The 21,928-nt window shown below is 60.2% G+C and overlaps 1 protein-coding gene and 1 long non-coding RNA gene across 3 annotated transcripts; one reads left to right on the top strand and one right to left on the bottom strand.

The window, feature by feature from the left end:
• Window positions 1-8,495: 8,495 nt before the first annotated feature.
• Mex3d (mex-3 RNA binding family member D) lies at window positions 8,496-16,319 on the bottom strand. Its single transcript, XM_077106025.1, has 2 exons — window positions 15,752-16,319; window positions 8,496-10,012 (listed from the first exon to the last, which is right to left on the bottom strand). Exons 1-2 carry the CDS (start codon window positions 16,317-16,319, stop codon window positions 8,616-8,618), a joined length of 1,965 nt encoding a protein of 654 aa, XP_076962140.1. The 3' UTR covers window positions 8,496-8,615.
• Window positions 16,320-16,738: 419 nt separating this feature from the next.
• Window positions 16,739-18,880, top strand: LOC143638285 (uncharacterized). 2 transcript variants are annotated; one of them, XR_013154581.1, is made up of 3 exons: window positions 16,739-16,966; window positions 17,407-17,460; window positions 17,619-18,880. It is a non-coding gene; the product is annotated as an uncharacterized LOC143638285 (long non-coding RNA). The 2 variants fall into 2 exon arrangements; XR_013154580.1 differs by having other exon boundaries at window positions 17,148-17,460.
• The last annotated feature ends 3,048 nt before the right edge of the window (window positions 18,881-21,928 follow it).

Raw genomic sequence — 21,928 nt, 5'->3', positions numbered from 1 at the left:
GATTAGCGTTGCCGGGCTTACTGTGTGGGGAGGGGCTGTGGGAGCGACCCTGGATGCAGTGGGCAGTTCCACCTGGGACTTGGGAGTGAGGGCGCAAACCTGTCCCGCTATAAAACTGTAGGGACCCCCCACAGCAGTACAAGAAGTAACACAGAGGACTCGGAACGGGACTGCTGGACCTTGTCCACATCCGGCTGCGGTTTGGCAAAAAACGACCCCGTTGGGGGAGCCCAGCGCAGGGCCAGGGATCTCCCCCTGGTTTCTGGAGAGCTCCTTGAGAGGTGTGAGCAGGGCACCCACCACTTCTGCACCCTTGACCCCGAACAGTCCCGCTCTGTCGAGGCAGGTCCTGGCTGCCACACAGCGCACAGCTTGTCTCGCAAGTGGGGGTCGGGGGTGCAGGAGGAGGGAGTCACCTGCCTAGCCCCCAGATGAGCCCTCACCACAGAGGGGCGCCAGATGCCACGGCCAGGTCACTCTCACACCCTCTGTGGTCTTTCTTCAAATGTGTGTGAATGTACAATTATCTCAATAACATCTTTCAATTAAGCATCAGCTGGGGCTGGGTTACAGCGCAGTTGGTAGAGTGCTTGCCTCACATGCGCAAGCACCACCCAAAAAGAAAAAAATCATATTGGGTAGGTGTGAGGGCACAAACCAGGCTCAGCAATGCAAGGTGCTGAACCACTGAGACCCTGTCTCTAAATAAAACACAAAACAGGGCTGGGGATGTGGCTCAGGGTGTAGTGCAATCCCTGGTACCCCCAAAAAATCATTTTTAAAAGATAGAAATGGAAAAAAAAATATTGTTAGACAGTAAGGCGAGTTCGGTGGTGTGTCCCTGTCATCCCCCTACTTGGGAGGCTGAGGCAGGTGGATGAGTGAAAGACCCAGTCTCAAAATAAAATCTGAAAGGGCTGGGGTGGGTCAGCCCTCTCCCTGAGAGCACCCACCCTCTCCCTTGAGCGCATCTTTTCCTTTCTCCTTTAATAGTCTTTGCTATATTAAAAAATAAATAAATAAATCTGGGGAGGTGGCTCAGTGGTAGACATTGCCCAGAAGCCCTGGGTTCCACACCCAGTGCCACAAGAAATGAATGAGTAAGTGATCTTCGGTCCCTTGTAGGGCTTAATAATATTAACTTAATGTAGAATCACCATGCAACGCCCCCCAGGCACTTCCCATAGACCCAAACAGTGAATACAGAGGGTGACCCGGGGTGCTGCCCTCATGTGCACCCGGCCCTGGGTTGACTTCCAGCACCAGAAAAGCCAAGGGAGTGATTTCTCTGCAGCCTTGGTTCATGGAGCTGTCCTGTCTGTGGTCAGAGCCAGTCTTCCTGCAGCCACCGAGGCCAACAGGGCTTCTGGTCCTCCAAGCCATGCCAGGAGTCAGAATGCTCTCAGCAAGAAAAATGAGCTCTCTCAGATCAGGTGGATTCTTGATGGCACATGGGTTTAGTGCTCTGGGTTTTTCCAAACAGTTTTACTTTAAAATATTGATGGCTGGGTGTGGTAACCACGCCATCATCCCAGCAACGGGGGAGCCCAAGACAGGAGGACGGCCAGGAGGTCAGACTGGGTGACTTGGCAAGACTCTGTATCTAAGCAAAGTAAAAAGAGCTGGGAGTGCAGCTACGTGGCAGAGAGCTTGCCCAGCAAGTGTGAGGACATGGGGCCATCTCTAGTGCCCTCCTCCACAAACTATACATTATGTATTAATAAAATAATAAATAAAATCAGAAGAGAAACAAGCATAACCTGGCATAGATCATATTCGCCTATAAACGGGTGCATTTGTAGAATGTAATCTGTGGAGGTTGGGGTCCCAAAGTGACAGTGCTCAGGTATGAGCCAGCTCAGAGACCTTTTGCTGGGTTGAGGTACTGGGGCTGAAGCCCAGGGCCTTGCATATGTTGGGCAAGTCCTCACCACTGACCTACACCCCTTTTTATTTTGAGACAGGACTTTGCTAAATTGTGGAGGCTGGCCTCAAGCTTGCATCCTCCTGCCTTGGCCTCCTGAGCAACTGGGATGACAGGCAGGGCCACTGCACCAGCTGATACATTGCTGTTAAAGCCCAAACTCACTGGGATCCTGGGGTTTCCCCAGTGCCCTCTTTCTACCCTGGGACCCCATTCAGGACCCTACATGGCTTTAGTTGTCATCTCTCCTTGGGCTCTTCTGGGCCATGAGTTTCTCGGCCCTTCCTGTCCCCAGTGATTGGTAGTTCTGAGGGATCCTGCTCAGGAGTGCTCTGCACTGCCCCTATTGGATGTCGATGCTTTTCTCTGGTTGGACTAGGGTGACAGCTGTGGGGACAGAGCCCAGAGCCGAGGTGCCCTCTCACCTCGTATCAGGGTACAAGCTGGGAACACGACAAAGCACGGGAGTGTTGGCCTTGACCCGAGTTGTTCAAACGGCTCTTGAGGCCCACTGTTCAGCTGGTGCTGGTGATGCCCGCCTGAGGGCCACTACCCTGGGCTCTCCTTTGTTCCCCATAAATTAGTGAAACGTCCTCTCTGTCTGGACAAGTCCCAGCTTCTGTTTGCAAACAGGGAAATAAATGCATCTGCCGAGACCCTTGTTGTCTGGCCCTTCCTCATGTCCCTTGCGAGGGACCTCTTCTTGTCTCCTTATTGTCGGGTGGCCCCAGTGCCCTGGCTGCAGGTGACAAGACGGTGGGCGATGGCCAGTGTCCCAGCACAGCGGGGGCCCCTGCCACAGGCCTGGGGGAGGGCGGCCAGGGGCCTGCCCTGTGCCCACCGAGCTCCAGCTTCCACCTTAACAGACAGCCCTCTGCCCAGGGCCACGCAGGACAGGGTGTCATGTGCTGCGCTGGACACGCGGTGGCGGCAGAGGACAGGCCGCTGGGTCCACCGGCGGCTGACACGGTGCTGGGTGCGGAGCAGGTGGGTGAGGCCCGTGTGCCAGGGCTGTAGGCCTCCTCCCGGCTCCTGCCCAGAGCCGCCCACTCTGGACCCTGGGGTGCGTCGGGCGCTCGGGCAAAACCAGTAGGTGCCTGTGGAATCCGTTGTGGCCTGTGCTCCCCCAGCCCCTCCTCTGTGACTTGTGTGACTCAGGATGCGCCGCTGGCCTAGAAGGTACCCAGAACCCAGGCTGACTCCCTCTTCCTGCCCCTTCCTCGTCAAAATACATGTGGCAGCGGCCACCTCTGTCACCCCAGTGACTCAGGAGGCTGAGGTGGGAGGTCTCAAGTGCAAGGCCAACACTGTCTCTGAATAGAGAATTGGGTCCCAAGCCAGAGAAACCAAAGGCCCCCCAGGCAGGATCCGGGAGGTGGGCTACGAAGCGCGTCCTTGTTTGTGAGTCCACTGAGCTGGACGTCCTGCACTCTCCAGGAGGGACCGTGCCAGCCTCTGCCCCTTGAGCCCTTGCTCCTGGTGGCTCCTGGTGGCTCCTGTGTCCCTCTGGCATGTCCCCCTCGTTGTGGGATTGAGCACTTTGTTGCTTTCTGGCCCAGCTTACCTGGAGGCTCACGTCCAGGCTGTAGAACCCGCTGCCCTCCAGGGCTGGCCGCTTTAGCACAGCGGCACTCTCCTGCAGGGCTGCAGCGACTCCCGCGGGTTCCAGCGCTGCACGTTCAGTTCATCTTCTGCGGCCCTGGAACCGGGAAGTCCTGAATGCAGATGCAGGCAGCTCCTGGGGCTCCGGGGACAATGCAGTTGATGACCCGGGTGACCTCCACCTCCACTTCCCCCACGTGAAATGATGTGTCCTCAGGTCCTGGGGCTGGAAGGGGACGCTGCTGGAGCTGTTACTCCGTGGCCTATCATGGTCCAAGGTCTCCCCTCTTCTAGGTGGCCGTGGGGCCCCAGGGCTTTTTGGGCTGCCCTGCTCTGGACCTCGCGCCACTCTGAGTCGCTCAGCTTACCATCACTATAGCCAGATACCTGAGTTAATCGACAGATAAGGGTTAGGGTTTTTCCGGCTTCAGTGGCCAGTTGTCCTTGTAGCTTTGGCCTGTGGCCAGTCAGGGCATCATGGTGGACAGACACCCTTCACCATAGGCCAGGGGCAAAAAAGAGCAGAGGCCAAGGCCATCCCCTGTGAGAGTCATGGGGACCCAGGTGCTCCCAGGCTGTGGGGGGGCCCTGGGATGGGGAGCAGAGCCCTCTCGCCAGCATCCTGAGCACAGGGCCTTCCTGCTGCCCGGCTCCTGGTCAGCCACGCTGACTGACACCTGGAGAAGATGTGTCTGCAGGGTGCTTCAAAGCGTCCGCAGGCCACGCCCCCATGGCCCCTCACTGTCCATCCAGGGTGCCATAAGGGACTGCGCAGTCTGAGCGCCAACTCCCTCTCCCCTGCTCTCTCCGGTCGTGTCTCCTGTGGCCGTCTCTACTTAGTCAAACCGTGGGGGCTCTGCGGGGCGCGGGGGCACACTCCTGTAATTGGGAGGCTGAGGCAGGAGAATGCAAGTTCAAGGCCAGCCTCAACAACTTAATAAGACCCTGTCTCAAAAAAAAAATGACGGGCTGGGGATGTGGCTCCAGCGGTAGCATGCTGGCCTAGCATGCGTGCGGCCCGGGTTCGATCCTCAGCACCACATACAAAAAAAAAAAAAAAAAAACAAAGATGTTGTGTCTGCTGATAACTAAAAAAAAAAAAAAAAATGACAATAAAAAGGCTGGGGTGGGGCGCGGCGGTTAAGTGCCCCTGGGCTCAATCCCCAGAATCACAAATAAGAAAGAATTGGCTTCTCCGCTGAGCTTGCCTCCTGTGGCCCCGCGGCCTGGGCTGTGACTTCTGCCTGCACAGTGTGGACTTGCAGTGTCCATCATCGCAGTAAGTTCTGTTGGACATGATGGACTGCAGCATTCTAGAAGATTCCACAGAGATCCAATATGGAAGTCACCAGACACATGTGGCTATTGTATTTAAGCTGACGTGGACGTTCTGCTTGGCGGAGTGCCGTGTGTGCTGATGTGGACTTCCAGGGCAGGTGGACTCTGCAGGATGAGCTAGGGCGAATGTTGGTCCCTGTGCCCAGATGTGCCCTGAGGACCTCTCTCCCAGCTCTGCCCCACCTGCCAACAGGACCACCGGCACTCCCAACTGCTGAGGTCGCAGTGAGTCAGTTGCCTCAGCCCCTCCGAACCCTTCCACACTGGGGTCACGTCTTCAAAGCACCAGCTCTCCAGGGACACCCCTGGATCTGCACCCCGTGTCCCACTGAGGATCTGGATATGGCGGGTGAGGCTGGAGAGGATGCCCTGGGTGTGACCTTTGTCCCCTATTACGGCACCTGCTCCTGGGAAGGTGCCCTGTGACCCACTCCAGGTCCCTGCCCCGTGGTCTCTGACTCAGCCCCCGGCCACCCCTAACCAGCTGCACCTGCGAGCACACCTCCCGTCTGCCTCCTGAGCGCTGACCACCCCCACCGTCACAGCCCCTCCTTCTGCTTCCATCCCTCCCCCCTCAGGCCCACCCCCTGCCTGTCCACCGCCTGCCTCCCCACCCAGAAGGTAAGCACGGAGGCCGCTCACCTGCTGGACTGTCCAACATGACTAAGGCCAAGCCCCACTTTACACATGTGCAGACTGAGGTAAAGAGTGAAGCCCAAGGTCCAGTGCCAAGAGGGGGCCGTGGCGGGGACGCAGGGTCTGACTCCAGAAGCTGGACTGTCCCCACAGGCACAGGCTGGACTCAGTGCTGGAGCCTGCTTCTCCCGGGTCCAGGCAGAAGAACCCAGCTCTGCCCTCGGCTCGCCCGGGGGCCTGAGGAAGCCCAAAGGGACTTCATCATCCTGAGCAGCCAAGTCCCCAAGAGTCTGCGCATGGGACACCGGGAAGAACCTGGGCCTTCAGCTTCTCTGAGCTGAACCTCTATGTGAAATATCCGAATGGAAAAGAAGAAACGGAGTGAGGAGCTGCAGGGGGCTTGCTCACGGGCCTGGTCTCCTCCAGGGACGCTTCCCAGCCTGAGCCGGTCCGGCCTGCTCCGGCTCTCAGTGCACTCAAAGGCGAGGCCTCAACCCCGTCTCCAAGAATCCATCCGGCTCCCCCAGGGCTACAGTGGCCACAGGTGCCAACACCAGGCCAGCGGCCCCAGACAGGAGTCCTCAGAACATCCCCAGGCCATGCCCTGGGCCTGTCTGTTGGCCAGTCGTCCAGCTGCCCCAGCTCTGTCCACACGCCTGTCCTCCTGGCAGCCCGAGCCTGGGCCTAGGACCCTGGCACCATGTTCCTTCACTCCTTCCTCCCAGCACGTTCTGGGCTTGGTATGAGGGTGAACCAGGCGCTTTACCACTGAAGGCCACCCCTGTCCTTTTTTAAGACAGGGTCTCCCTAGTTGCCCAGGCTGGTCTTGAACTTAGGATCCTCCTGCCTCAGCCTCCAGAGTTCCTGGGGATTACAGCAGCGTACCATTAGAATAGGCAAAAATAAATGAATAAAGGAAAAAAGGAGAGTCCTCCCAGTTCCGAGTGCCTCTCCCCCAGCCAGGGCAGCCAGCAGACAAGCTGGGCACAGCAGCCCGAGGCACAGCTGCCCAGCACGCCCGCCTCCTTCCACTGGGGCTCAAACCTCTGAGTCCTCTCTTCGGGGCCCCCTTCCCTCCACAGGACGCCCAGAACCTCCTCCTCTTGGCCTCCTGGGGAGGGACAGTCTTCTCCTGCCCAAGCTGCCCAGGGTCAGCGGTACCCTCTCACCTCCTGCCTGCTGGCCACCCTCTGACATTTGACCCAGGCCTGACCTCAGCCCAGGCTGCCAGGGCTCCTGTGGCCATGGCAAGTGTTCCTTGCAGACTTGTGGGCCATCCCTGGCCAGGACAGAGAGCCTCAGCTGGGCTGGTGGGAACTCCACCCTCCACCTGGAAGCCGAGGTCCAGCCCCAGGCGAGTACAGCTGCACTCTGGGGGTGCCAGGAGTCCCCCTGGCCTCTCCCAGCTCTGGGGGCTCCAGGCATCCCTGGCCTCCTGGGTGCGTCCTCCCAGGCTCTGCCTCCACACAGCCATCTCCCTCCTAGGGGCACCCTGGAGGTGAGGCTCCCCGACTCAGGGCGACTCTAAACCCTTAATCATTATATTTACACAGACCCTTTTCCCAAATAAGGCCACATTTGGCGCCAGGGGACATCTTTCCTGGGTGCATTCCTCACCACACTGCAGTGCCCCCAGCCCCCAGAACTAGGAGGCCGGTCCTAAGGGCTATCTCCGCTTTAGCGGGTCGGGGGGGACAGGCCAGGGGTCCACTGCTTCCACCCACAGCTCGTAGCTCCCGTGTCCCTGAGCCCCCTCGCCTCCTCCTGGAAGCCCTCCAGGCCCCTTTCACACGCCTCACTGTCCTAGGGGGCTGTCCCCCAGGCCCTCCCCATGATCCACTCACCCTGGCCCTATGCCTCATCCCCGGGACAGCACATTGTCTAGTGTCATGAGTCACGTGGGTGGTTCCACTGTCCGCGGACCATCCACCTGGTGGCCACTCCTTCCTTACCTCCTGGGCTCAACCCATCCCTTTAGAGCTGCTTGGTGACCTGTGGGCTGCCCTTTGGCCGTCACTGCATCCTCTGCAGACCGCGAGGACCTCCAGCCCTGTCCCCATCTAGACTGGCACGCCTCACTGTGGGGTGGGCGCCACACACACCCTGCCGCAGGGGATGGCCTGCCTCTGCTGGTCCCTGGAAGCCAAAGCTGCCCCTCAACCCCAGGGCCCTCAGCTGGACCAAGGCAGTGCTGGAGAGCCAGAGCCTGGGACCCAGAGCTGGAGGAGCCAGGGCCAAGGCCACCCGCCCACACTCCACACAGCGGACAGCAGGGCTCAGTGTAGTAAAAAGACTTTATTAAGAAGGCTTTGAAGTCAAAAAATAAAACTCTTGATACAATGTTTTTAACCTTTAAATCAGCTCAGCAAATATATAATCAGTAATTTAGCTGTGTAAGATTAAAGGTCCATTACTTCATTTAAAATAAAATATATTTTTTAGTTCTTAAAATTTATTCCATAAAGTACATATTTCCCTATAAATTCCCTACATATACACAAGAGGTAAAAAGTAAAAGTTAAAAAAAAAACTTTTAAAAATTTAAAAAATGACAAGAATCACAGCAGGAAGGGGATTCATAATTAAAAAAAAAAGAGAGAAAAAGAAACCTCTGGGTGAGACACCCTGGAACCCCACCCCCGCCCGGCCCCACTGAGTACAAAACAGCAAATGTTTGCCCCAAAACGGGAGTAGAAATGTCACCCACCCCTTCCTGGGAGTGCCTGTGTGTGTAGTCACTGTCAAATACCAGACAAAGGACCAGGGCAGTCGTAAAAACCCTTGTTTTGTTGGCTGGGACCCCGGGAGGGGTGTCTTAAATAAAAAGTGCAACCAGACCTTTCTCTCCGCTTTATTTTAACCTGTCCACTCAATACTGTCATTTGTCAAGAACTGAGGTGCTGCAGCTGGGCCGCCGGCTGGCCGTCTCCACACCTGGCCGAGGAGTTAAAGCTGTCTCTGGACTCTGGCTGGCCCCTTGCGGCCCCTCCTTCGCCCCTGCCCCACGCCCATCACCCCGCCCCCCCGCCCCCAGGCCCCCGCTCATGCCCACCCAGCACCGCCAGGCGGCAGCCGTGGGCCTGGTGGGGAGGCCCCGGCCCGGGCCGAGTGCGCACTAAGAAAAGATATGAATGGCCTGGGTGGCCGGCGTGCGGCACGCAGGGCACTCCGGCTCGCTCTTGCCGCAGATGCGAACTGCGCAGTCCATGCAGAAGAGGTTGTGGCCGCAGGGCACCAGGGCAGCCATGGCCTCGCCCTCGGCGCACACCACACACTCACGCGCTGGGGCGGTGGTGGGTGGACCAGGGGCCCCAGCGGCAGCGGAGGGGGCCACTACTGCGGCCCCGGAGGTGGAGGGCTTGCGGTTGCTGTCGGTGGCGCTGGAGTCCAGGACCGAGGAGGCCGAGGCACTGCTGGGCAGTGAGGTGGCTGTGGAGAAGCTGGCGCTGCTGGAGAAGGGTGGCAGGGAGGTCTGGGAGGGCCGCCAGGGCAGGGCACCCACCGGGTCCGGGGCGCCGCGGCGGGTCAGCGGGAGCTCCAGGCCCAGGCCTCCAGGCTCGGGCAGCGTGGGCGAATGGCGCGGGGTGCCTGCAGCACTACTGCGCCGCGCCCCCGTGGAGGCGGGCGCTGGGGCCCCGTTGACGGCCGCGCAGCCACTGAAGGCTGGCAGGGGTGCGGCCCGCTCGAAGGGGGCCCAGATGGTGGCTGCCGCAGGCACGGTCAGGTCCAGTGCCAGGAAGTCAAAACCAAAGTCACAGTCCTCGGGGGTGGCCGTCCCTGTGGGGGCTCCAGCGCCATCCGCACCGAAAGTGAAGCCCCCATTTCCAGAGCCGCCATAGGGGCTGGCGGGGCCCGTGTCTGGCACTGGCGGCCCTCCACGGTTGCCTGCGTAGAAGGCCTCGGGGGTGCTGGGGGCGCCCAGGGCACTGTCCCCGCGGAGGCCGCTGGTGGCCGTGGGGGGCCTCCGTCCCGGGTGGGGGGCCTTGGCCCAGAGGCTGGCGGCGGCCCCCAGCAGGTCCAGGCAGACATCGGTGCCGTTGGCGTGGAAGTCGCTGTCGGGGCCGGCCTCCGTGAAGGCGCCGGTGCGCAGCGTGATGTGCGCCTCGATCTCCTCGCGGGCGCGGTCCACGTTCTCGGGCATGCCCGTCACCGCGAACACGGGCTCCTTGTCGCGTCCCGGCGTGACGATGTACGTGTGCGTTCGCTGCTGGATGCGCTTGATCGTGGCGCCCTTGGGCCCCACCACCAGCCCCACCACACGGTAGGGCACGCGCACCTGGATGGTGGTCTGTCCTGGCAGGTTGGGTGGGCCGGGGGCAGTGCCGGGCAGCCCACCCGCCTTGCTGCGTGTGGCGCGGATCATGGAGAAGTGCTCAGCCGCTGACAGGATCTCCCGCTTGGCCATCTCCACGTCCTCCTTGCGGCCTGTCACAATGAAGACCGGCTCCTCCCCACGCACTGGCGTTTTGATGTATGTGTTCGTCTTGGCGCGCAGAGCCTTGATCTTGCACCCTGCAGGGGGACAGAGACCCAGTGACCCAGGGCCATCTGCCCCGGACAGCCTGGTGGGAAACCGGATGCAGGGCCAGTGAGCATGCCCAACTCGGAACCCCTCCCTGACTATCCTGATGCCCCATGTCCTTCCCTCCCTGAGCCTGTTTCCCCTGGATGGAAGGGTCGGCAAGACAGCAAAGAGGACCCCGTTGTAGGGGGTCTCATAATCCACGTGGACCCTCTGTGGACTGTTGTGGCCTGAATGGCTGCCTCCAGAGAGACAGTGCTAAAGTGAGACCTTCACTGGGAATGGGGGCACCCTCCTGAATAGGACTGGTGCTCCCCTGGACCTTCAGCTCTGTGAGGACACTCGCATGACCTGTGAGGTTCCAGCCCTTGGGAGCCACCAAGTCTAAGGGTGCCTTGCTCCTGGACTTCTCAGCTCCCAGGGCCTAAGCAGTAATTCCTGAGGTGTCTGCTACAGCAGCAGCACATACATATTATTGCAGTGACCTCAATTTGTAAGCAGGGTCTCTGCAGATGTAGTTGGTTAAACTGAGGTCATCCTGGATAGAGCAGGGTGGGTCCTAATCCAACATGACCGGTGTCCTTAGAAGAGAAAGCCAGTGAAGACAGAGACGGGGAGAGGGGTCTACAAGGCAGCAGCTCCAGCAGGAACACACTGGGCACCGGAGAGGCAGGAAGACCCCCGGAGCCTCAGCAGACGGCGCAGCCTGCCCACCTTGACCTCAGACTTCTGGCCCAGTTCATTTCAGTCACTGAGTTATGTCAGCATCAGGAAATGAACACAGAACCTTGACACCAACTCCCTGTTCAAAGTGTGGTGAGAGTCTCAAAATGTGGAGACCACTTAGGATCGTCCTCCAAGAGCCCTCCCTAGGCTTCCAGTCCCCAGCCCAGGGGAGTGGCTCCTGGGCCATGATTCAGGACCCCTTGAGAGGCCCATGGGCTTTTGTCACTGCTGGGAGAACTAGGGGAGACAAGAGACTTTGATCATGGCATGCCACCCCACTGTCTGGGCAGCCCTGGGCATGTGGCCTGCCCAGGCCTGGACATCTCCACCAGGACCACGAGGCTCTGTCAGGCATCTCCTGCCTCAGCCCAGGACTGGGGCCAGGCCCTCTGTCCTGGGAGGCAGAGTCCACAGGGCATGCTGCTCTTGTATCAGTGTTGCTCGCGTCTCCAGGAGTGAGATACAAAATTAGCAGGACCACAGGGTTTGAAGGGGAAGAAGCCACCCAGACAGCATCTGGGTCAGAAGATGGGACAGCAGGGCCTAGGGCCAGTGGTCACAAGTGTTCAGTGGGGGCCACTAGAAGGTGGCAGAGGCAGATCAATCTGAGGAGGACAATAGGCCCTCAACCCAGGGCTTTGAGCAAAGGCCGGACTGGAAGGGGAAGTCCCACACCCCCAGGAAGGGTGGCCAGCTCCTGCTACCTCCTGAGTGCAGGCTGCTGCCTCTGCACCCAATCCTGCCTCATCTCGGGAATCCCTATGGAAAACTGGCCTCATGGGCACCCCAGCCTGCACTTGCCCTATGGCTGGCAGGCACTCCTCCGCCAGGACCACCAACCTGGCTCGTCCCATACCTCAACAGCCCTGCCCCTCATGCCCCACCCCTCTGTCCCCACTTCCCCTGCTCAGATCACAGCCCAGCACCCCCCCTCCAGGAAGCCAGTCCTGTCTGGTGGGGGCCCCCCTGCGCTCCCCCGCGCTCCCGGCTGGGCACTGCGCAGCTGGGTGCACTCTAGGAACCCTTCAGGGGCAGCAGGAGCACGCCTGGCCTCATGGGCTCAGGGCTCGGCCCGGAGGTTAAGGAGTGGTTTGTGGCCCCAGGTGTGCCCTTTTAGAGAGAGGGGAGGAGTAAAGGTGCAGAGAAAGGGTGCAGGATTCACCAGGGTGGGGCTTTGTGGCTCTGCAGGGACTTGGACTGAGCCTCCTCGGTCTCACTGTGATGGAGTCTGGTTTGGGGTCCTTCCATCCTGACCTCCCTCCCGCCCAGCTGGAGGGCACCTCACATGACCTCAGCCTGGCTTGGGCTGAATGAGATGACAAGGTGCAGGGTGGAAGCAGCTGTGGACGGATGGCAGAGAGGCCAGGTGAAGGGGGTGTGGCCAGGCTGGGAGCCAGCAGCTTCCCCGGCCTGCCCCACCTTGCCCTGTCCCAGATGGCAGGCTTGGGTGGAACCTTATGGCCACAGGGTCTCAAGGAGAGAACCCAAGCCCAGTTTGCCAACTGAGTGCCATCTGCTTCAAATCCCACCCTCTAAGACGCTGTGCAGTGGCAGGGTCGGACCAGGAGGCCCACCAGTGCCATGACACTGGGGCTACAGGGTGGGCAGCAGCACCTCTGCCCTCTGGCACAGTGAGGCAAAAGTGGGTGGTGGCAAGGGGTGAGCCTCAGGCCTGGGCGTCCTGGGAGCTACCAGGAGTCAGTGGGCAAGGCTGATGTGCAGATTCCTGGCCCTGCCCCAGATTGCAACTCTGGTGATCATGCCAGGGCTAACCCATGTCCTGACCTGCCCCTGTAGCCCCCACCATCCTCTCTTTGCTGTGGGCAGTCCTATTGCCACAAAGGCAGGGCCAAGGTCCCACACAGGGCCTAGACCAGGGAGGGGCATGACTCAACTGGCCCAGCTCTGGGCATGCTTGGCACAGCAGGCCTGACACAGGGGTCTGCAGGGTACAACAGGCAGCGTGCCCCCAACACCACAGCACCATCGCCAGCCCCCAGAGAAGCACACAGTATGGGGTGGGGGCCGGCCACGAGCCCTGGGGTGGGACGGGCACAGGTATGGGAAGGAGAAGAGTGGGCATGTGGACCTCCCCTCAGCTGAGGAGGCAGTCTGAGGCCACTGTCCTCTGCTTGGTACAATGGCAGAGAGGGAGGAATCTGGTGGCTTCTCTCCAAGCCCTGCAGACCCTGGTGGTCTGAGCACCCACCCACAGCCAGGAGGGGTCTTGTGTGGGAACTCGCAGAGGGAAGCAGCCACAGGGCACAGACATGCAGAGGTCAGAAAGCAGCTGGGCGGGTCTCAGATGGAACCCGCAGGGTGTGCGCAGTGGTCCCTGGGTGGCCTTGGCTGACCCACTGGGCATCTCCACTCTCTCTGCAGGAAGGCTCCAGTTCCTCCCTGACCCAGCCCTGCTCACAGGGTTGGAATCCACCCCTTGTGGACCCTCACTCTGGCCTGCCCCTCTCCACCTGTGACCAGCGACTCCCTCCCCTCTAGTCCTGGGAAGCAGCAAGGACCTTCTGTGGGACACACGAACAAGGCAGGACAAGTGGGGCCAGCCTAGGCGAGACTCATGTTAACGCTCTAGGCAGGCCAGGTGTGATGGCCATGCCTGTGATCCCACCTCTCTAGAGCCTGAGGCAGGAGGATCACAAGTTTGAGGCCATCCTCAGCAACTTAGTGAGGCCCTGTATCAAATAAAAAATAATAAGGGCTGGGGCGTGGCTCAGTAGTGGGTGGCCCTGGGTTCAGTCTGCAGCATGCCCTGCCCCCATGGTACAGACCTAGCAGAGGAAGAAGAGTAAAGTACCCTCTGCCCAGGACCTCAGCTCAGCAGGCAGAGAACTGGGGAAGGGGTGATGATTGTGCTGTGTCCAGAAAACCTTGAAACCCATTCAAGGACTAAGACCACAGGCTCAGGGAGAGCACCTGACAGGTGTTCCTCTCCTGCCCCCCACAGGAGGGTGGCATGAACTTGGGGTTTGACAGGAGCCCCAGGATGAAGAATGGGGTACAGAGTGGGCAGAACTGAGGCACAAAGGACTGATGGACACCCTGGAGAACGAACATGGGGGGAGTTGGGAGCCACAGATGGTCCTGAAGCTTGGGAGGGGCGGACTGCTGAAGCTGACATCCTGTCTGGGCACTAAGGGTTCCCTCCCTAGGGCCCTGTTCCCACTTATGAGGCAGCACTGTGAGCACTCTGAGCTGGGATCAGATGCAGCATCTTGTTGAGCACCTCAAGACAACCCCATGGGCAGTGCTATCTCTAGCTCAGAGAAGGCCTCTCTGCTGGGGATCAGGGGACCCCTGCAGCACGCAGGTGACTGCTCAGGGCCCACTGTACCCCAGGGCCACCTTGCTCTCTGCTGCCTGCAAGATCCCAGCCTGGCACCAGACAGAGGGGTGCCAAGTTACATGCAGGAGATCAGGGCCAAACCTGGTGCTCCAGGGTGGGTTCCCCACGACCCTGCCTCTAAAGAGTGTTCAGCCTGAGATCCTGGGCCAGACACCCTCTGCCTGACTCAACTGGAGTGGACATTTAGGCAGCAGAACCCATGCTTTGACAGAGAACATTCCTCCCCTGTCCCCCAGGGCCTGCCTGGTGGGCTGGGCAGAAGACCCCAGACCTGGGCTGCATGTCTGTTCCCACAAGCTTTTAGACACCGGGCACAAAGGAGCTGGCCGTGGGCCTGAGGGGAAAGGCAGCAGGGACGTGGAGACAGCAGTCCTGCCCAGGGTCTTGCCGCCTGGGACAGAAGGGCTCAGAGAACTACCTGACCCACTCCCTCATGATGGCACCTAGGCCCAGCACAATGCCTGACCCTCAGGGTGTCGCCACACAGCGTGGACAAATGAATGAGAGAAAAGACAAAAGGGCTTGCTGGCCAACTGGTTACCCACCTGGAACTAGGGAAGGGCAGTGCTAAGGTAGGGCATCCTTGGTCCCCTGCCTGCATCTAGGGTGACAGGTGACCTTGCAATTCAAATCCCCACACCCTTCTCTGGCTCTGTTACTGAGAGTCCAGAGGCTGCCCCCCTCCAGCCTGATGTCTGGCAGCCCCACCTCTAGCCCCACCTGGCCCCACCCTGAGTTCTAGAACCTGGCTGATCATAGGCGGGCAGCAGGGAGCTAAGAGCAGGGTGGGGGGGCAGGTGGAAAGGAGAAAAAAGTTGGGGCCAGTGGGGTGGTGGGGGTGGTGGGGCAGGAGGAAAAGGATGCAACAGGGGCGGTGGGTGTGTGCTGGGGCTGGGCACTGCCCACCACCCGCCTGCCCGCCCCACAGCTAGAGGGCCAATGAGCATCGGCCAGCCTGATGTCACCCTGCAAATCTAGCCTGGCTCTCTAACAAAGAGAACAATGGGGCGGGCAACAGGGACGCTCTGACAATGCCGCTGCCCGGACCCCCACACCCTGGGCCTGCCCAGTGCCAGCCTGCCAAGGAAGGTTGTGGAAGGTGCCCCCAAAGCAGCTTCTGCAGCTGTCCCGTCCATGAGCCAGGTTGCCTGACTGGGGGCAGAGAGCGGGTCAAAGCATCCTCTCACATCCCTTAGCAGCCCACCAGGAAGGGGGTCCCCAGACTGGGGGTGTTGGGATGCTCCCTCTCTGCTTTACCAGATTTCCCTCCCTAAGCCACCTCCAAATCTAAGCCTGCCCCGCCCCACGGCTCTGGCGGGGATAAAGCGCCCACCGCCCAGCCCGGGCCAGGTTCCCAGACCTGTCTTGGGGTGTCCCTGCGGGCTGCTGGGGCCCTGGACAGCCGCTGCAGGCATAACCCTGTACTGGCTACAGTCGCCCAGACAAAGGCGGCGGCGGGCCTGAGAGCGATGGGAGGAGCGCAGGCTGCGCCCAACTTTCTCCCAGGGCCGGCGGCTGGACAAAAGCAAAGACGGCTACTCAGGCCGGAGCCCACGCGGGGCGTGTCCAGTGCTCAGCCGGGAACTGGGCTGTGGAGACCCCCTCCCTGGGGCAGGTGGTGCCCCTGACGGCGGCCACTCACCCTGGCGACCTACGATCTCGGCGACATGCTCCGAACTGGGCACCGGCACGCACTCGGTCATGTTCACGCTCTTCTTGCGGCTGCCAATCACGCTCATCTGCTCGGCCAGCAGCGTCGGGGGGCCCAGAGCCGCGGGATGGGGCGCGAAGCCGGCGAACACGTCCGGCGGCGACGGCCGGGGTGGCGGCGGAGGGGGGCTCACGTCGGGCTCCAGCAGCTGCAGCGCGCCGGGGGCCACGACGGGCGCCACGGCCAGGGACGCGCCGGCCTCGGGCCCGTCGGGGGTCGCAGGCTCGGCCTCCCCGCCGTCCGCGCCGCCCGCCACTCCGTCCCCCCCGCCCGCCGCCGGCCCCTCTTCCTCCGGGCGGCCGGCGGACCCCAGCCCCAGCGCGGACAGCTGGTCCAGCGCCAGGCGCAGCGCCGCGGCCGCGTCGTCGGGCTCGGGCGGCGGCCGGGGCGCGGCCTCTTCGGCGCCCGGGGGCGGGGGGCGCGGGCTGGGGTCCCCGCCGGTCGCCGCCCCCGGCCCGCCGCCCCCGCCGCCGTCCGGCTGGCCGGTGGAGCCGGGCATGGCGGGCGCTAGCGCTCGGGCCCGCGCTCCTGCCGCTCGGCCGCCGGCCGCCCGCGCCGCCGCCCGCGCCGCCCTCCGCCTCTGCGAGCTCGGCCGCCGGCCGCCGGCATCCAGCGGCGGGGCGGGGGCGGCCGGGCGGGGGCGGCGGCGCGGGGCTGCTCGGGCCGGGCCGGGGGCGGCCGCGACTCTCTGCTGCTCGGCGGGCTGCGGCGGCTCCTGGCGGCCGAGGCGGCGGCGGCGGCGCGGGACGCTCCTGCCCTCCCGCCGCCCGCCGCCCGCCTCCCGGCCGCGCGCCCCGCCCCACCCCGCCCCGCCCTCCGACGTCACCGCGGCCAACAATGGGCGGCTGCAGCGCGCACGCGCGGGCCGGGCCGGCGGTCACGTGGCAGCCCCGCCCCCGCCGTGGGCGCGGACCCGGGCGCTCGCACGTGCGGGCGCGCCCGCGGGTGGGCGGTGCGTGGGGCTTCGGCCCAAGTTCCCCCGCTACCGTCGCTCGGGCTCCCCGCTACCTCGCGCCTTTGGTCTCTCGTGGTGCCAAGGACCCCGTCCGCGCGCGCCCCGGGTCTCGGGCTCCTCTTTCCGAGTTCCTCTCGAGTCCGTGCCAGGCTTCCGAGGCAGGCGCGCTCCTACTCGCCACCACTGGGAAGGTCAGCGCCGGATGGGGGCGGCTGTGTACCCCAAGCCCCAAACTCCGCCTGGGTGATGCTCCGTGGGTGGAGGGCCTCCCACCAACCCGATCCCCCAGGCCCACCCTTTCTGAGGTGCCCTGTGCAGGGGAGGTGGCCCTGCCTGTGGGTTCTGAGAGCAGCCTGGCGTGTCCACCTGCAGAGCCACCCAGTGCCAGGTGCCCTACCTTGAGCAGCCTCATGGGCCTGCTGGGCTTCTTTGAGATTTCTCCTGGTGGATGGAATAGAATAAACCGCACCCCCACGGTGGCTGAAGGCGCACCCTCGGGCCAATTGCTTGGCAAGTCTGGGTTCGTGGGGCAGCCTTGCCTGTCCTGGTCCTCCATCTTTCAGTCTCCTCTCCCAGCTGCGAACATCCACACAAGATTGTCCATCACTTTTGGTCACTTCTCTCTACACAGTCATCAACACAGGTGCCCGTCAGAATACCGATGAAAGTCCTGGCACTAACCTAGGTAGGTTCCTCTGCCCAGAGCCCTCCTCCCTGCAATGAAATGTCCTTCCTGACCCCTGTCCAGATATAGCCCCAGTTCCTCTACTGGGGTCCCAGACTTCTGTTTCCTGCACTCCAGCATTTGGGATTGATAAGTACTTTAAAATACTTTATGTGTAGCCCCTTCCCCATGGGACAGACCCAGTCCCCGGGCTTCCAGAGACAGACTGTGTTCCGGAGTCAGAGACCGACTGACATCCTCACTCCCACTCTCCTCTGCGGCCCAGTCTCGACACAGAAGCTTCCACCTGCAGTGGCTGGTATTCAAAGCCAGAGGCCCAGCTGCCCAGCTGGGCACCAGGAGCTACACCACAACCTTCACTGGACTGATCCTGTGTGGTGCTGAAGTGAGGGAGCAGGAGGGCTAGGTGGAACAGGACAGAGTGCCAGGCTGCTGGCTGCTGGCCGCTGGCGGGAAAGCTGAGACCAGGGTGGTTAGAGTGCACAGGCATTCCTCAGAGAGCCAGCCCCTGCCAGCCCCTAGCATGAGGTCCAGTCTGTCCAGGATGCAGGCTCTTGACCTCCTGGGAGGGTCTTCCCTTCCCTGCCTCCTTTTCTGCCTGCCAGTTGCCCCACCCAGGTTCCATGCACACCTCCTGCCTCTGAGGGATTGCGGGTGGCTTCCAAAGAGGGGGCATGGGAGTTCTTATGGAGGAGGAAGTTGGGTCTTGGGGACAGAGTGCCTGAACAGATCTATGGCTGCACTTCCCACCACTGCCGCCCGGCAACACGGAGAGAACAAGAGAGGGCCTGGGAGTGAAAAACAGGAGCAGAGGGCCACACCTGCAGTCCCAGTGCTGCAGGCTGAGGCGGGAGGGTGGCATGTCCAAGGCCAGCCTAGAACTGGTCCCCCCAGAGGCAGTTGAGTGAGACCCTGTTGGGAAATAAAAAGAAAAAGGGCTGGAGGTGTAGCTCAGCGGCAGAGCCCTCTAGATTTAACCTCCAGCGGCAGTAAGAAAAAAAGTTCAAGGTTCAAGATGGGCCCTCATTAATCTTTTCTTTCTTTCTTTTATTTTCTTCTGGTATTAAGATGACACCCAGGGCCTCACCATGCTGGTCAAGTGCTCCACTGCTGAGACAGGGTCTTGGCTAAGTTGCCAGTCTGGCCTTGAACTTGCCATCCTCCTGTCTTTGCCTTCCAAGCAGCTGTGATGACAGCTGTGGCCACTGCACCTGGCTCCTGGTCATCTCGATGAAGCTGGGTGTTGGCATATGAACTTCACTGGGTCTGATGTGTGTTTAAAACCTTCTATATTTAAAAAAAAATTTTTTTTTAAAGTTTCAGGAAAAATCCTTTGAGAGATTGATTTGGAAATGTTTGTGGATGAAATAGCATCAATACCCCAGCCCATTAGGCACGGGTGGACATAGGGTGGATCTAGGTGGAGATAGTGAGGAGGCTGCTGCAGGTCCATGGGGGTGGCCAAACCCTCACAGTATGTGTGGTACTGGGGACTGAACCCCAGGGGCTCTACCACTAAACTCTACTTATTGTTTGAGACAGGGTCTCCCTGAGTTGCTGTGGCTTTGGCTCCTCCTGCCTCAATCTCCCCAGTGGCTGGAATAACAGTCTTGTGCCACTGGCTTGGCTGGCCTCTTTTCTATATATGTAAAATCTAACTGGGGAGGGGCTGGCCTGGCCTGTGCAAGGATCTGGGTTTAGTCCCTAGCACTGCAAAAGTTAAAAATACGGAAAAAAAGTAGATAAGGAAGAAAAACATATTGGGGGAAGTGGTGCATGCCTGCAATCCCAGGGGACTTGGGAGACTGAGGCAGAAGGGTGGCACGTTCCAGGCCAACCTTGGCAACTTAGCAAGATCCTGTCTCAAAATAAAAAGAGAGCTGCCAGACAATGCTGTATTCCTATGATCCTGGTGATCTGGGGGCTGAGGCAGGAGAGTCACAAGTTTGAGGACATCCTGAGCAACTTAGACCCTGTCTCAAAAATTAAAAGGGCTGGGTATGTGTTCAGTGGTTAAGTGTCCCTGGTTCCGTCCCCTGTACCTCCACCCCACATACAAAAAAAGGCTGGCAATGCTAATTTTCATCATGAGGACTTTAGTAATAATAATGAGGACTTGAAAAGGAAAAAAATCCTATACATTTGTAGTATTTTTTTCTTTTTTCTCTTTTGAGTTGTAGATGGACAGCATGTCTTTTTATTTTATTTATTTATGTGGTGCTAAGGATCGGACCCAGTACCTCACACATGCCAGGCAGGTGCTCTGCCACTGAGCTACAGTCCCAGCCCCTGTACTTGTAGTATTTATTTTTGTTTTGTCCGTTTGTTTTTTATTTTTGGTAGGGGGATTAAGCCCATGGGTGTTTTCTACTGAACCACAAATCTCACTTGCTTTGTTTCTTGCTAAATTGCTGAGGCTGGCCTCCAACTTGTGATCCTCCTGCTTCGGCCTTCTGAGCTACTGGGATTGCAGGTGTACACTAGTACACCTGGTTATTACTTACAGTTTTAAAAGTATTAGGGCAAGATGGTAATAAGGAAGAAAGAATGTTGAAAACAGTGCTTATTGAATATAAGTTGTATTAAAAAATGGTGGCTTCGAGGAAGTGAACTGGAAGCCAGCTCTCAGCCCAGGGCTTCGCACCTGGCTCTGGGTGATCAGATGCCTGGAAACTGCACCTGGCAAGATGCTCAGGAAGGCGCATGGGTTTATTTTTTTGTGGCTACAGACTTTTTTTTTTTTTTTTGGTCATCTGGTGGTCTGGGACCCAGGTTTGGAACCCAGTGGACCCCACCAGCATGGTGCTGTCCTGTCAGGCCCCGCCCTGGCCCCATGTGGTGCTTTGCCTCTTCTGGACGGGTGCCTAAACCCCAGCTCTGTGCTCACTCCTGGGGCAGGTTCCTTGCATTCAGCCTAAATTTATTTTTGTCCACCCCCCCCCAAGATTCCCAGCCAGAGCCAGATGTGGTAGCCACACCTGTCATCCTAGTGACTTAGGAGGCTGTGGAGGAGGATGGCAAGGTCAGAGTCAGCTGGCTTAATCCCCACTACAAAGCAACCACCACAAAGCGGAGGCCATGCATCTGAGCCCCTTCCCAGCTCCAGATGGCCTCTGTGGGCGCCCGCTGCTGGCTGTTGTCCCACACCGGCTGCCTTCAGGTCGCACTTGCTCCACCCAGACTGGTCTCAGCTCTAGGGCTGGAATCTGGAGACAGGCTTCAGGTTCCCTGAGTCTTGGAGGGGGGCGGGAGAGAGATATTCAAATATATAATTGACATACATCAAAGTTCTCTCTTAAAAGTAGACAGTTGAGCAATTTTGGGGACATGCCAGACTTGTCAGGGCTGGGATTGAGCTCACAGGTGCTGGGCTGCACCCCAGGGAGGGCAGAGGACAGGGGAGGGAGCACGGGGAGCCCAGGCTCCTGTTTTGCCTGCCGCAGGGAGGGTTGGTGCCATCGTCCTCACCTCTCCCCAAACGGACTGTGCCCAGCTGAGGCGCCTCAGCCCCCCAGGGAGAGGGTGTGAGTGCAGGGGAGGGGGCACGGGGACCACGGCTGTCTTCCTGGGCAGTGTGAGCACCCGAGGCCCTGGCTGCTGCTGCACAGTGCAGGCTGGGTGGGGTTGGCGCCAGGTGCTCTCTGAGGGGCACCGCTACACAGCAGTGGGTCCTGGACAGGGGGTCTCAGCACCCCAACATCCTGTAGCAGCCAGGTCTGGCTTGGAGGGCCAGTAGAGGTGGACATCACAGCCAGGCAGTTGGAAGCCCTCAGGCTCCATGCCCGGGCCAGCCTGCCTGGCCTGCTTGACACTCTCAGGCTCTATGTCCACTCCCAGAGCCCACTTCTGGATGCAGGGTGTCCCCTCTAACACTGGACTGTGTCTTCGGGGCCCACTGGGGCCCTGTGGAGAAAGGAGAGCTCAGGAGGGACCCTGAGCCCGGACAGGAGGCGACAGCTGGTGTTGGATGGACTGAGGGCCAAGGGGCCCCTGAGGAATCGGGGTCGTGCCACCTTCACATTCATGAGGGGGACCTGGCCCTGTCTCACGGCTGGGCCTACCTCTGAGGTCAGAGTGAATGATCGGCCTCGCAGGGGCAGAAGGGCAAAGGGGAGCAGTCTAGTCACCAAGGCCCTGCCCAGAGGGGGATGGGGACAGAGCCCTGGGGTCAAGAGGGGTCTTGAGTCCATGGAGCAGGGCAGATGCTCTGGAGAGGCCGGCACATGGCGGAGCGTGGTCTCCCACCTTTTCCTGGTCACGCAGTCTGGGGTTAGGGTGGGCTACTGAGGGCCCGGGTTGGGTGGGAACCCAGGGTCCAGGTGGGCAAGACCCTAGGGAGCCTCCTGGAGCACACCCTCCTTTTCCATTTCTTGTGGTGTGTGGTGGGTGGGTCTGTCCTCACTGGGAGTGGAATGTGACCTGTGACCCTGTGCCACTGGATGGCACCAAGGTGGGCCCTAGGTGACAG

This window comes from Callospermophilus lateralis, chromosome 1, assembly GCF_048772815.1.
Source record: "Callospermophilus lateralis isolate mCalLat2 chromosome 1, mCalLat2.hap1, whole genome shotgun sequence".
In the NCBI taxonomy this organism is placed as follows: domain Eukaryota; kingdom Metazoa; phylum Chordata; class Mammalia; order Rodentia; family Sciuridae; genus Callospermophilus; species Callospermophilus lateralis.
Note: the sequence above shows the minus strand (reverse complement) of the source record. Positions and strands in the feature narration are given on the sequence as shown.

What these genes read in the sequence shown, in the direction of transcription:
- Mex3d (XM_077106025.1), bottom strand. Translation starts at nt 16,319, where the DNA reads ATGCCCGGCTCCACCGGCCAGCCGGACGGCGGCGGGGGCGGCGGGCCG. An exon ending in CGAGATCGTAGGTCGCCAGG is followed by an intron (nt 10,013 to 15,751) that starts GTGAGTGGCCGC and finishes GTCCCCCTGCAG; the next exon opens with GGTGCAAGATCAAGGCTCTG.